General features: G+C 44.0%; 1 protein-coding gene across 3 annotated transcripts in view; it reads right to left on the reverse strand.

Annotated features, from left to right (window-relative positions):
- TET3 (tet methylcytosine dioxygenase 3) overlaps nt 1-12,848 on the reverse strand; it is a 98,461-nt gene that overhangs the window by 19,459 nt on the left and 66,154 nt on the right. For all 3 annotated transcript variants that reach the window (XM_048511993.1, XM_048511995.1, XM_048511996.1), the window contains one exon: nt 3,677-3,767. In XM_048511993.1, coding sequence (XP_048367950.1) covers nt 3,677-3,767 — 91 coding nt within the window. The remainder of the gene's footprint in view (nt 1-3,676; nt 3,768-12,848) is intronic.

The raw sequence follows: 12,848 nt of genomic DNA on the forward strand, positions 1-12,848 counted from the left end.
TCAATTCAGCATCTGAACCTTCTAAAATGGGGGGGGTGGAATTCAGATATTAAAGTGGGGGGTGGGGGGTGGGACAGGGTCAGAAAAAAATATAATAGAATGCTTTTTTGCAAGGTCTTTCCCCCCAGTTTTTTGCAAGGTCTTTCCATTGGAAAAACTAAAACCTTGGGAAGCACTAAAAATATTTTGGATTGAGTGAAATGCTTTTAAATAAAAGATTTCACAGAAAGTGTAACGAAATGTTTTATGTAAGACAATCTACACCATTGGACAATGATGATTCCTGTGTATACTGTAGACCAGGGGTGTCCAACTCTGGCGCTTCAAATGTTCATGGACATTCCCATCAGCCCCTGCTGGCATAGCCAACTGGGAATTGTAGTCCATGAACATCTGAAGCGCCAGAGTTGGACACCCTGGCTGTAGACATATAGGGTCCTAGCCAATCAACTTTTCAGGCGGTGACAGAAGAAGGGTCCTTTTTGACCACTCAGAAAGGCTATAAGAGCATCATGGAAGTTGCACATACGAAAGCCATGAAGGCTGAGTGATGCGGCATAGAGGGGAATTGGGTGAGATTGAATGACAAAGCTGGCTGGATCCAATCCATGCAATTTTTTCAAGAATCGACTTCAGAAGCACCTTCAAGATCAACAAGATTTTCAGGATATAAACTTTCAAGAGCTAAAGCTTTCTTTGTCAGACACCTCTGACTTTTGAAAGCATACACCCTGAAAATCTTGTTGATCTGTAAAGACTTAGTGGACTCTATTTTGGCTATTCCAATGTAGACCAACAGAGCTACCCCCTGAAACAACTTTTATGCCTGAACTTCCTTTGTCCATTCAAAGCCATCTCTGCAAGTGCCTGCCTGATATTTGTTTACGTATATTTTGCCACCATATCAAAGGCAAAATGCCTGGGGCTGAAGGTCTCATCTCCCGCCTTTTATTTGTGTTCTCCTCATATCCACTGGCAGCAGCAACAGCAGCATCCACCCTGTAGAACAGGCACAAATCCTTGGGTGTACTTTAGACTGCTCTCTCTCTCTTTTGTTCTCTTAGCTGAGGTCCCGGTCGTTTCTCTATTTAAAGCACTGCAATAATGTATTCCTCTCTACTTCTTCAGAGAAAAAAACTGGTCTGTATTCATACTCCACTGCAGCTGTATTCATACTCCACTGTATTCACGATCACTGCAGCCTCCTTCTCTCTGGTCCTCCACTGTTTCATTTCACACACCCCTGCCATTGTTCTGACCATGCAGTGATCCTACCCATAATCCCTACACCAGCTTCCAGTCTACTTCTGGATCCAGCAGAAACACCTTATCAAATCCCTCCATGACCTTGTAGTCTTCCATTCAGCTTCCCTGTACATTCTCCTATGCTGATGCATCGGTCTTCTCCTGCTTTCTCCAACCACTTTCCCCTTCCTTACCTGCTGCCCCTCTTGCCAAACAGCTTCCCAGGACACCTGGTGTGATACCACCTCTCTAACTGCTTCCAAATAGCTCTGAACCCCCCCCCCTTTTCTGTGAAACTTTGACCATAACTTCTACAGTCCTCCCCTACTGAAACGTAGCCTAAGCATGAGCAACTGCGAATACGCCTTCTCTCTTCCCCACCCGTTGCTTCTCATCTCTCTCCCCTCCGTTTGTAGTATCTCTCGTGTCAAATCTGATCATAAGCTCCTGGCGACTGGGACCAGGTGCACTGATGGCACTATGCACAATAAATGAATAAATGAAAAGAACTGTGCTGCCTACTCTCTCCCTGGCAAAGGTGGCATTTGTGCTGCAACAGAGTGAACAAAATCTGCTTCGTGTGGGAGCTTTGAGGAGCAAAAGCAATTGCTGCCTAAAGGTTCTTTCCCAACCCACAGCTTTCCTCCCTAGTGAACGCCTGCCAACATTGGAAGTTGAATCAGGTGATGCAGGGTGCACATGACTCAGCAGCACAGACTTGAGGTCTGACTCAATGTGTACAGGAGGCTATGAGTCAACTGGAGGGGTCTAGCAGCACCAGTTTAAATGGACGTGCCCATCAGCACACAGATGGCAAGATTAACTCTCCTCTGCCTTCTTTGTCCAAGCAATGCCCAGCTTAAACTCAAAGAAGTTGCAATAAAGGCATTTCTCACATCAAAATGTTCACAGACAACATTCTCTTCTGTATATGACTCAGTTCCTCCTGGAATCGTGAAGAGAGGAGTGAATCAAAAATCATCTGAAAGTGCGGATCACAAACTTCAGTTCGATATATAATATTCTGATGAACACGCTGTTCAAAATGTTCTAAGGCCAAACTAAGTACAACTGTTGTTTAAAATGGCTTCAAAAAAACATTTTAAACACTGATATTTTCTGTGGAATAGCTACGACCCAAAGTCATGCACTTTTAAAGCCCCATTTGTTTCAATAACGGAGAATTAAATCATTATTATGCAATCACTGGGGAGTCAAAGTGCTTATGATTGGCTGAATTGTGCCCATATTGTTGTAGACATTTTTAAAGTGCGCTGAATTGGCACCTCTTCATGAGAATGGCTGGTGCAGAGCATTCCTGGAATACAAAAGAGGTGATGGGCCGAAGTAATATTCCTTTAACACAGGGGTTTGGAATCTTACATTCAAGGAGATAACTGCACCAAAATTCAGAAGATAAAAAAACCAGGATAAGACAAAAGATTTACATGACTGAATCTATGCAGCTATGTTGACTAATACTCTGTATGGTTTACACAGCCCAAATACTAGTCCTTTATTAGGAAGTGGCATTCACAAGAGTAAGTAGTAAATTTACACAGCCACACCCTGCACAATTGTTTCAGTGTACTAGAATAAATCTGCATATGCTTTACACTCAGATGACTGGCAACTGGTTGTTACCTTTATTGTTTCCTTTTTTGTAAAGCATCTTCAAGAAGCTCTTTTGTTCCATAAAAACATCTCCCTGTCATTCCCTGCACATACTAATTATACTAGCATCCCAACTGCCACTCCAATAGGCATTAACTAAAAAAAATCATTAAAAAAATCATATTCTGTTCTGTCCTGAGCCACATTTGGCTCTGTCCTGACCTGGACAGCCCAGGGGAGCCCAACCTTGCTAGCACCCAGGAGGTAAACTGGGTGAGTCCTGGGCTCATTCCGCACATGCAGAATAATGCACTTTCAAACTGCTTTCAGTGCTCTTTGAAGCTGTGCAGAATAGCAAAATCCACTTTGCACAGAAACAGTTGTGAGAAGTGGTTTGGCAAAAACGATTATTGTGCTAGTGTGCAGAAGAGACCCCTGGTTGAAAGTATGAGAAGACCGCCAAAGGAAGTCAAAATTAAACTATGCCAAGGCAGCGAACAATGGCCACACCATCTTTCAAGTTAGGTCTCTCTGGCTTTGAAAAAATCCTGCGAGGTCACCATAAGTTGATTGTGACTTGATGGCATTTTCCACCACTATATTTGGCTCTAAAGCTATAGGTTGCAGACCTCTGCTCTAACTAGGGCAAGGAGAGGTAAGCCCTCGCTAACTATAATATGAAGAATAGGCAGGTTCAATAGACAACCATATTCAGAGAGTTAATATTCTGACAAAACCCTTTTGTGTAGAATTGCAACCGTAGTGGCTGCTACCTCCCTCCTTGTATTTACTGAACTGCACATATTCTGTGACTTACCGGTCCTCCATGAGTTCCCTGATGGATGCCACAGTAGGTCCAGACCCCAGGTGAGTGTAATATGGCCCCTCATCTTTCTCAACTATTTGTTCTATATAAAACAAAACAAAAAAAACCAGTCAATTATTTTAGTTCAGTCTCTCTATGCTGTAAGGGAAACGGGACTGTTGAATGGGGTCTTATGGGACCCACTAATGTCACACAAAGAAGGAAGCAATACAACGGCGGTTCTGACATGCAACTCCATGCAATGTTTGGTTGTTGAATGTTGCCAGGCTCACGGAAGCCTTAGCAGGTAGGTCAGGTGGAGATTGCCAGGTCTCTGTCAGTCTTGAGACTTCAGAGATTGTTTATTTATTTATTTATTCATTTATTTATTCATTCATTCATTTGCTCATTCATTCGACTTTTATACCGCCCACCCCCGGAGGGCTCTGGGCGGTGTACAGTTCATAGTTTGAGCTACCTTTTCAGTAGCACTCTTCAGATAACATCTCTATGTTGAAATCAAAGAGAGGAGGAGTAGGAATGAGTATGCTGGACCAGGCCACATGTGATCTCTGGTTCCTGAGAATGGTCTCAACACTTCTTCAAAGTGCAAGTGCATAGAGTCCATTCTCCTGATCATTGTTTAAAAAGCAGTATTCCCAGTCATAGGGACAGAGCCTACTACACAGATTTGGTCATGGTCTACTGATTGTGGTTAGGAGTTCAGAAAAGCTAGTGTGCTTGTTTTGGGTCTCCCGGGATAATACATTGCTTTCAATGTAGATATTATTTGAAGAGGGAAAGAAGTAGGAGGCTGTGCCTATTAGCCTGGAAGATAGTTTTTGCTATTAGTTGCATTTATTTATAAAGTACCACTAGGCACCTCTTCTTACCTACCAGGTTCCATCCCTTGATGTGCCACGCAGCACCTCCAAGGCTCTGTCAACTGGGTCCCAGGGTCTGAGACTCTGGAAACATCAAAACTTTCCATCCTAATAGCTTTTTTTTTGGTTTACTGGTGCCAGTGAAGTAGTGTGCAAGCTAAGAGACAGGCCCAGGATCCTTTGCAACATCCCAAGAATGCTGTAGCATAACTCTCTATTGCACAACCTGAGTTCCTTTAAATTTACCTTTGCCCCACTGTGCAAAATTCTTGAGGGAAGCACCACTTAGGGGTGCAAATATACCAAGGTTGGTCCTGGCTTTGATTTCATGCTCCTAAAAGCACAGTTCACCCAGAATACATACAGACACGCACAATGCGAGAAGAGCAAGGCTGCTGTAAGAAAACATTCATAACAATTATGATACATGTAGTATCTTCTCTCCACGATCAGCTTCAGGGAGAACCTGTTTTGCCTGCTAGACCAGAAGCTGGACTGACTGCTCCTTGTGTCAATCACTAAGCCACCTCCCCACTTTCTCCATACAGATTTTAAAGGGATATCAGACAGAAAGAGAGCCTTTAAAATAATAAAGCAAACAAACTTGGATTGCATAACTGTGCTTGAGGTTAACAAAAAAAAAGCCACAGGGAGGAGGCGTATCTTTTAAGAGCCAGATCCATTTGTCATTAGGGGAGGGAAAGTAGGGAGAAGGGGAGCTGCAAACAAGACTTGCACCCATTCCTGTTTCTGCATACATGCTCTATACGTAGCCAGGGAGGTTCTGAGCAAGATTTTGGCCATGGTTTAAAAGCTGCTGGTTTACAGTGCCAGGTCTATCAAGAATCAGATTTCTTCGCTGGAGCTTACTCCCAGGAAAATGTTCTTAGCATTGCATCACTAGTGATTTCATGCAACGTAACCAACTCTCCCAAGTGTCTCTTGGGCCAATTATGCACCCACGTCTTATTACGCCCGTTGTCAGCAGTAAAATTGCCTTCCTTTCATTCAAAACAAGTAGCTTTTTCAGCTTTTTTCTGGCTCAGTGCAGGAGTAACCAGAGGCGTAGCTGCAGGGGCCGAGAGTGTGCGCATAATGTGCCTGGCGCCATGGCCCCCCCTATGGGGCTGTCGCGGCGGGAAGTGCTCGAGGGGGGGTGTGGCAGAAGTGGCAGTGAAGAGCATTCCGGGGCATTCCGGGGCAGGGCAGCAGTGGAGGATGCACCAGTGCACTGGGTGCTTTTCCCCCTTGCTACGCCTCTGGGAGTAACACATTTCCTCACAAATTGCATTCTCCTGCCCAGGGTTGCTGCTGTCGCCATGACATGTTACCTGTAGGTGTTTCCACATCTACAAAATTTAAATGGGGGATTAGCATGGGGAAGTTGTATTGTGCCTGCGCAGCACATACGTTCTTCCTATGGCACACACGTTCTTCTTCCCTTTATACAACCTCTAGTGCTCTTTACTTAAAGCCTGCTCAAGTGCGGGAGGGCAATACAAAACTTATTAAACATATTTCAAAGGAATGTGACATGAAAATATCAATACACTGATTTATTGATACAATGATGTTACTGCCAGTGGGAAATGATGGATTCTACGGTATGAATGAAAAAGGCAGCAAAAACACTTCATCTGGATGCCACAATAATGGGCCTTTTTCTGCTGGGAAACTGGATTGATCACAAACAAACAAAGGGAAACCTGGCAAGGATTTGAGCCATTCCACCAGCAGGACTGATAGTGTCCTGCAAACCTGCCAGGGACAGTGAAAACTCTCAATCAAAGTAGATTTCACAAAATACTGTGTTTCCCCGAAAATAAGACAGTGTCTTATATTAATTTTTGCTCCCAAAGATGCTCTATGTCTTATTTTCTGCTCCACAGCTGCATGCTCTGGTGTTCTGTTTGACGGGCATGCTTCCAAACAAAAACTTTGCTACGTCTTCCTTTCGGGGGATGCTTTATATTTAGCACTTCAGCAAAATCTCTACTAAGTCTCATTTTCAGGGGATGTCTTATTGTCGGGGAAACAGGGTAAGTATCCATGTATTATTTATGAAGTGATCCACTGATGGGCAAAGGGTTTCAAGTTGGGATTGGTGGGATTCCTGCCCCCCCCCCCCTTGACACAAGCATGGCGGGCAAGGAGCTCTCCAGGGCTGGCAGAAGCCAACGTGGAGCCACAGATAAACAGAGGTCTTATGGCTGCAGTTCACAGACATATTTGGCACATTGACTTTGCCTTCCCTATGAATGGGGAAAAAAAGGTTGGGTTTTTACTGCACCAAGAAAACAGGGGGCTTTCCCTTAAAAAAGCAGTCATTTCAGAGCAGTCGCGTAAGGGAAAGCCTAACCCAAATCATATGTCAAAGCTGTTTTAGAATTAAAAATCTGATCTGAACCAAAAGGCAACTTGAAACGGGAAACACATCAGTGCGTAATGGGCCTTTGATCTGATTTCAAAAACTGATTATTTTATTTATCCCAGCTCCAAAAACAAAGAGTTTTCTGTTTCCCATTTCTGCAGAGGACCCTAAATGTGAGATATAAAAGAACAGGAAAGGACATGTTTAATTCTCAATTTGTAAGAAACTTTCTAATGAGTTTTGTTGAATCGACTAACCAATTAGGAGCTGAAATTAGCTTTATTTAGTGTGCATCTTTGCTGCCTATAGTTTGTGTTCAAACTTCCTACAACTCATCTTAGCATCACCAGTGGGCCTTGCGTATTGTTCTAGAATTCGTACATACAACAATTGTGGCCTGCCAATGCACTAATAATCAGAAATCAAAACTCAAGGGGGCAACTTCATTCACTTTTCATTCCCCAAATTCCAGGAACTGAAAAACAAAACAAAACACTGTCTGCTTAAGAATATGGATAAGCAAAAAGCCACTGATAAACAATTTTCATGCCCCGCAACCATGATTGTGTGTAATTAGGACTAAACTAACTAAATAGGTTTTTTCAGTTAAATGGGCAAATTACTAATATGTGCCTTTCTGAGACACTGCAGGAAATATGTAAAATAATTCATAATTTAATTAAAGGCTACCACTCATTGTTGGAAAAAACTCCGCCTTAGAATATTTCTTATTTCTTTCTAAAGCAGCAGCAGCAGCAGCAGAAGAAGCAGAAGAAGAAGAAGAAGAAGAAGAAGAAGAAGAAGAAGAAGAAGAAGAAGAAGAAGAAGAAGAAGAAGAAGAAGAAGAAGAAGAAGAATTGGATTTATATCCCCCCTTTCTCTCCTACTGGAGACTCAGGGGCTTACAAACTCCTTACCCTCCCCCCTTCACAACAAACACCTTGTGAAGTAGGTGGGGCTGTGAGAGCTCAGAAGCTCTCACAGCCCCCCACCTACAGGTGAAAGGAGGCTGGAAGCCAAGGTCACCCAGCTGGCATGTGTTGGAGTGTACAGGCTAACCTGAATTCCCCAGATAAGCCTCCACAGCTCAGGAGGCAGAGTGGGGAATCAAACCCGGTTCCTCCAGATTAGAGTACACCTGCTCTGACTTAATCACTACACCACTGCTGCTCCATCCATGATGTTACAGGGCACATGGCATAGGGCTGTGTCGCTCTGGCCTGATTATACGTATACTGAAAATACACACAATAGGAGGAAGGATGTTGGTGATGGAAATTCTAGAGAAAGGACAGTTTGCACAGTCAGCAAACATTGTCACAGCATATTAGTAACAACACTCAGCACTCCTACCCCTGGGAACACAAGGACAATCGCCCCCGACAATCATACAGATAAGCAATGGCGGGGGAATCCACCTCTGTTGCAAATCTCTCTCACTTTGCAACAGGTACCTACTGCATACTGGCTCCACAGCTCTTCCTCCATCAATAATTGATAGTAGTATCTCCCATGCAGGAAGTGCATGGTAAGTATGCTCAGTGAAGAAAGGGGCACTTCCCTATGGAGATAGCATTGGCAAAACAGCATTGTTATGTAGCACAATGTCATGCTAGTATAACCTCCCATTCAAGTGAGGGCACCAGGGGATATAAATACATAACTGGATGAATCTCAGCTGCCTCAAGCGAACTGTTCGTTAGCCACTTCCTCCTCCTGTCTTGCAGAGCCTCACGAAGTGACCCGTATGGAACTGCACAGAACTACAGTGCAAAACTACACAAGGGATGGGTAAATATTGTCCCAATGATACCCTGTCTTCACCAGCAGTTAAGTCCTAAAGCACAGGCAACAAGGAGACTTAAGTGATATCTCATTTCTGTAGCTCATAGCTCATATCTCACTTTTGTAGCTCATACTACAAGCAGAGCCCACCCATGCTGTTTGTTGTTGAGCATTACCAAGTGTCTCTTCTTGCTCTTTCTATGCAGCCCTACAACAGGTGAGGATGGACCCCACTCACAGACGAAAGGTACAATTGTCCACTGTACATTTAACTGCTCTGTTGTGGGGTTTCCAAAACTCTTCTTTTAACCATTCTGCACCACTGCAAACAACTGTTCAACTTGCATAGTTATATCTATCATGGGCATGCCATGATAGGAAAAGTTCTGCCTGAGGTCCTGTCACTTGCCAGTGAAGCTCTTAAAGGCACATACGCCTTGCTAGACCAAGAGAGCTGCCAACCTCTTTCACTTAACTAGGGCCCCTTCCGCACATGCAAAATAATGCGTTTTCAAACCACTTTCACAACTGTTTGCAAGTGGATTTTGCTATCCCGCACAGCTTTAAAGAGCACTGAAAGCAGTTTGAAAGTGCATTATTCTGCATGTGCGGAATGAGCCTAACATTCAGAACTCAATTCCTGACGCCATCCAATAAATGTGTGGATTGTTTCTGATCTCTCTCGGTATTGTTAGAGTTTGATATGCTTGAAATATAAGTCTACCTCCTACTTGTTACTAGCCTAAGCTGGCTTAACACTGGAAGGCAGTTAGGGTTGCCAACCTCCAGGTGATGACTGGAGATCTCCCGAGATTACGACAGAGCTGCAGGCAACAGAGCAGTTCACCTGCTTTGGACAGTAGACCTCATGGCATCACATCTAATGGAAGTCCATCTCCTCCCCAAGCTCTGCCCTTCTCAAGCTCCACCCCAACCTGGAGCTGGGAACCTTCAAGGAGATTGATAATATCTGCACAGTTGTGCACAAGCAAGGACCACACTCCTCAGCGTTCACAATCTCTTCCTCCTCCCCCGCCGCCAATCAGTGTTGGAATTTGATGACGCACACAGGCGATATGGCAGGGAGGGGAGATGGAGAGATAGGGTTGATAGAATGAATAGCAGCAGATCACATTAATTAACCTCATGAATCCAACTGTGATGGTGGCCTATGAGGGTGCTCAGCAAAACGGCAACCCGGGGACCAGCAATCAGTAAGAGTAGCCCTCCTACAATGATGGGGCCTGATGGTGCAATATCTCACCTGTGCGCTGCATTCGTGCAATAGGGCATGACATGTCTTTTGCTGCAGTCTTTCTTGCCCTGGGAAATTCAGGTGGTTTCGACACCAGAGCCAATGGAGGATTTCAAACACTTTGTGACATGTCTTTTTCTACCTTCTTTTCCTATTTTGCTGCTAGTTCGCTGCTGCTGGCTGAAAAGTGAAATTCCTTTTTATTTTCTTCCTCCTTGGTAGGACTTGAATGCCTTGCTACTGTGCTGAAGATATACAGGACAGGCCACAACCCTCCACACATGCAGTTCTACTGCTGTTCCTTCCCTTGTTATGTTCTGCGTGTGCCTGTGGGGCAAGGCCACACTAACAAGAAATGTTGGCATTTCTTTGCATTGGTTGGCTGCTTCCATATCTCCAATATCTATGATCTACAAGTGCTGGTTATTTTACCAATGACTCCAATGAAGGCTTCTTGGGGTTATTACTGTTGACATTTTTTTTCTCCACTGAGAAGGCAGAGGATATTAATTAACTATGTCAGTGCTGCAATGGCATCAGCTATGTGCCAGGATGGTATAGCGGTGAAAATGCCTGTCTAAGATCTTGGAAACCCAGGTTCGAATCCCCACTCTACAGTGGGAGTTTGGTGGGTGACCATAGGCCAGTCACACACTCTCAGCCCAACCTACCTCATAGAGTTGCTGTGCAAAAAAAAACAGAGGGCAAAATGATGTTAACTGTCAGGGTCCTCTTTGGGAAGGCAGGGTTGTCAAACTCTGGCAATTCAGACAGACTACAATTCCCATCAGCCCTTGCTGGCATGGCCAACTGGCTGTGCCACCAGGGGCTGATGGGAATTATAGTCCATGAACATCTTAAGTGCAGAGTTGGACACCCCTGGTATATGTGACGTAAATAAATAACACCAAGGGGGCTTAGGACCAGGCTGCCTTAGTTGGGGACCTGAGCAGTTCTGGGTAAATGAGTTCATTAAATTTCTGGCTGCAACATCCTGTGACGGAAGATTGCGCTTCCCATTAGATTCTGCATGCACAGAGCAATGCGTGCAGCTGTGTACACATTCAGATGAATGATAAGCCTGCATCACTCATAGATCAGGAGCTGCCAGAGAGGTTACAGTCACATTGCCCATGGTTCTGCCTGAAAGCCAGCCTGAGATGTTATATATTCCTATATAGCTATATCCTTGTTTGACTCTAGAACGAGTAACTATGTGAAGCTGAAGGGCAGTCTCTGGCAGATCAACCAATTCTCAGGCTGCCCTGACTGGCTGTTGAGTCATCCGTATTACATGGAGATGTAACTGCACCAATCACAATTGACAGGGATTACTGCCAAAACTGGCTAGGGCTATCCATTTCATGTGATCTTATCCATCAACAAGGCCCGCAAAACCTGTAGCTTCAGCTCACCAGTAGAAATTATCAGTTTGGGGCATAACTTCAGAACACATGAGGTTGAGGACACAAAGTATTTCTTTCTTTTAATTGTTCAGTGAACAAATTAATTAGATGAGTGCTAAGTAGAAGACTCTCCAGTATAATATAAAGATTAACAGCTTTAGCAAAGGGATAATGAAGACTGTGGTGGTTTCAATGGTAGGCCATACAGGCTCTAGCAAGAAAGTAGAGGGCTCTTAGGAAAGACTGCATCAATCAGCCAGGACATCTCCAGATTCCACAGGTCACAAGGATTTTGACAAGAATACCAGCCACATTAGGGGGAACCTCAGAAGGAGCCTCCAAAAAAGGTACCCAGATCCATCAATCAAAGGATGGATTGCTTGAACAAGTTTTCCAACAATCTGGAAATTATGAAAAGTTATAATTCTAAACTTAACCATGTGATGGTCGCTCTATGAAACACACAATGTGTGTGTGTGTATGGGGACATGGGCTAGAGGGCCTCACTGATGCATCTCACTCCATTTTGGTATCAAACATTTGGTGTAAATAATGCCTCTAGAATTTATGTTTTTCTTAGACAAACTAAAAATGTCTAAGCTATTGAACAGCCCTAATGTAGAAATTTCTGAAGCAGTTTCCACATTTTAAATCCGTGTTCTACATGATGTGCAACGATGATCCTGTTATTGTACTTGGAATGTATGGTACTTCTGGTTTTATACCTAATAAAGGTTTTTGGATTGGATTGGATTGGTGTAAATAATGAGGAACTGGAGCCACTTGACTTGAAGCCTGCTAAAATTAAGAAATGTAATAAGACTAGAAGTGTTCTGATTACTGTCGAAGGCTTTCATGGCCGGATTCAACTGGTTCTGGTGGGTTTTCTGGGCTGTGTGGCCGTAGTCTGGTGGATTTTGTTCCTAACGTTTCGCTTGCATCTGTGGCTGGCATCTTCACAGTGGCTGGCATCTTCACAGTGGCTGGCATCTTCACAGTGTGAAACAGACTTTTCTCTGTGATACACCTCTTGAAGATGACAGCCACAGATGCAGGCGAAATGTTAGGAACAAAATCCACCAGACCATGGCCACACAGCCTGGAAAACCCACCAGAACCTGTTCTGATTACATTTTCTAGCTAATTTTTTTCCATGTACACTCAGGAGATGTATACTCCACTGAATTGGAAACTACTTCTGATGTAATGCCTGGAATTCCCATAATTTATTTTAAAAAACAATCCCCCCCTCACAGATCAAATAGGGTTGCCAACACCAGGCTGGGAAATTCCTGGAGATTTCAAGGATGGCAATTGTGGAGGGCCTTCAGCAGGTATAATGCCACCGTCCAAAGTAGCCATTTTCTCTACGGCAGGGGTGTCCAACTCTGGCGTTTCAGATGTTCCTGGACAATTGGCCATGCCTGCAAGGGCTGATGGGAATTGTAGTCCAGGGACATCTGAAGCACCAGAGTTGGACACC

This window comes from Sphaerodactylus townsendi, linkage group LG12 (genome assembly GCF_021028975.2).
Source record: "Sphaerodactylus townsendi isolate TG3544 linkage group LG12, MPM_Stown_v2.3, whole genome shotgun sequence".
NCBI classification, from domain to species: domain Eukaryota; kingdom Metazoa; phylum Chordata; class Lepidosauria; order Squamata; family Sphaerodactylidae; genus Sphaerodactylus; species Sphaerodactylus townsendi.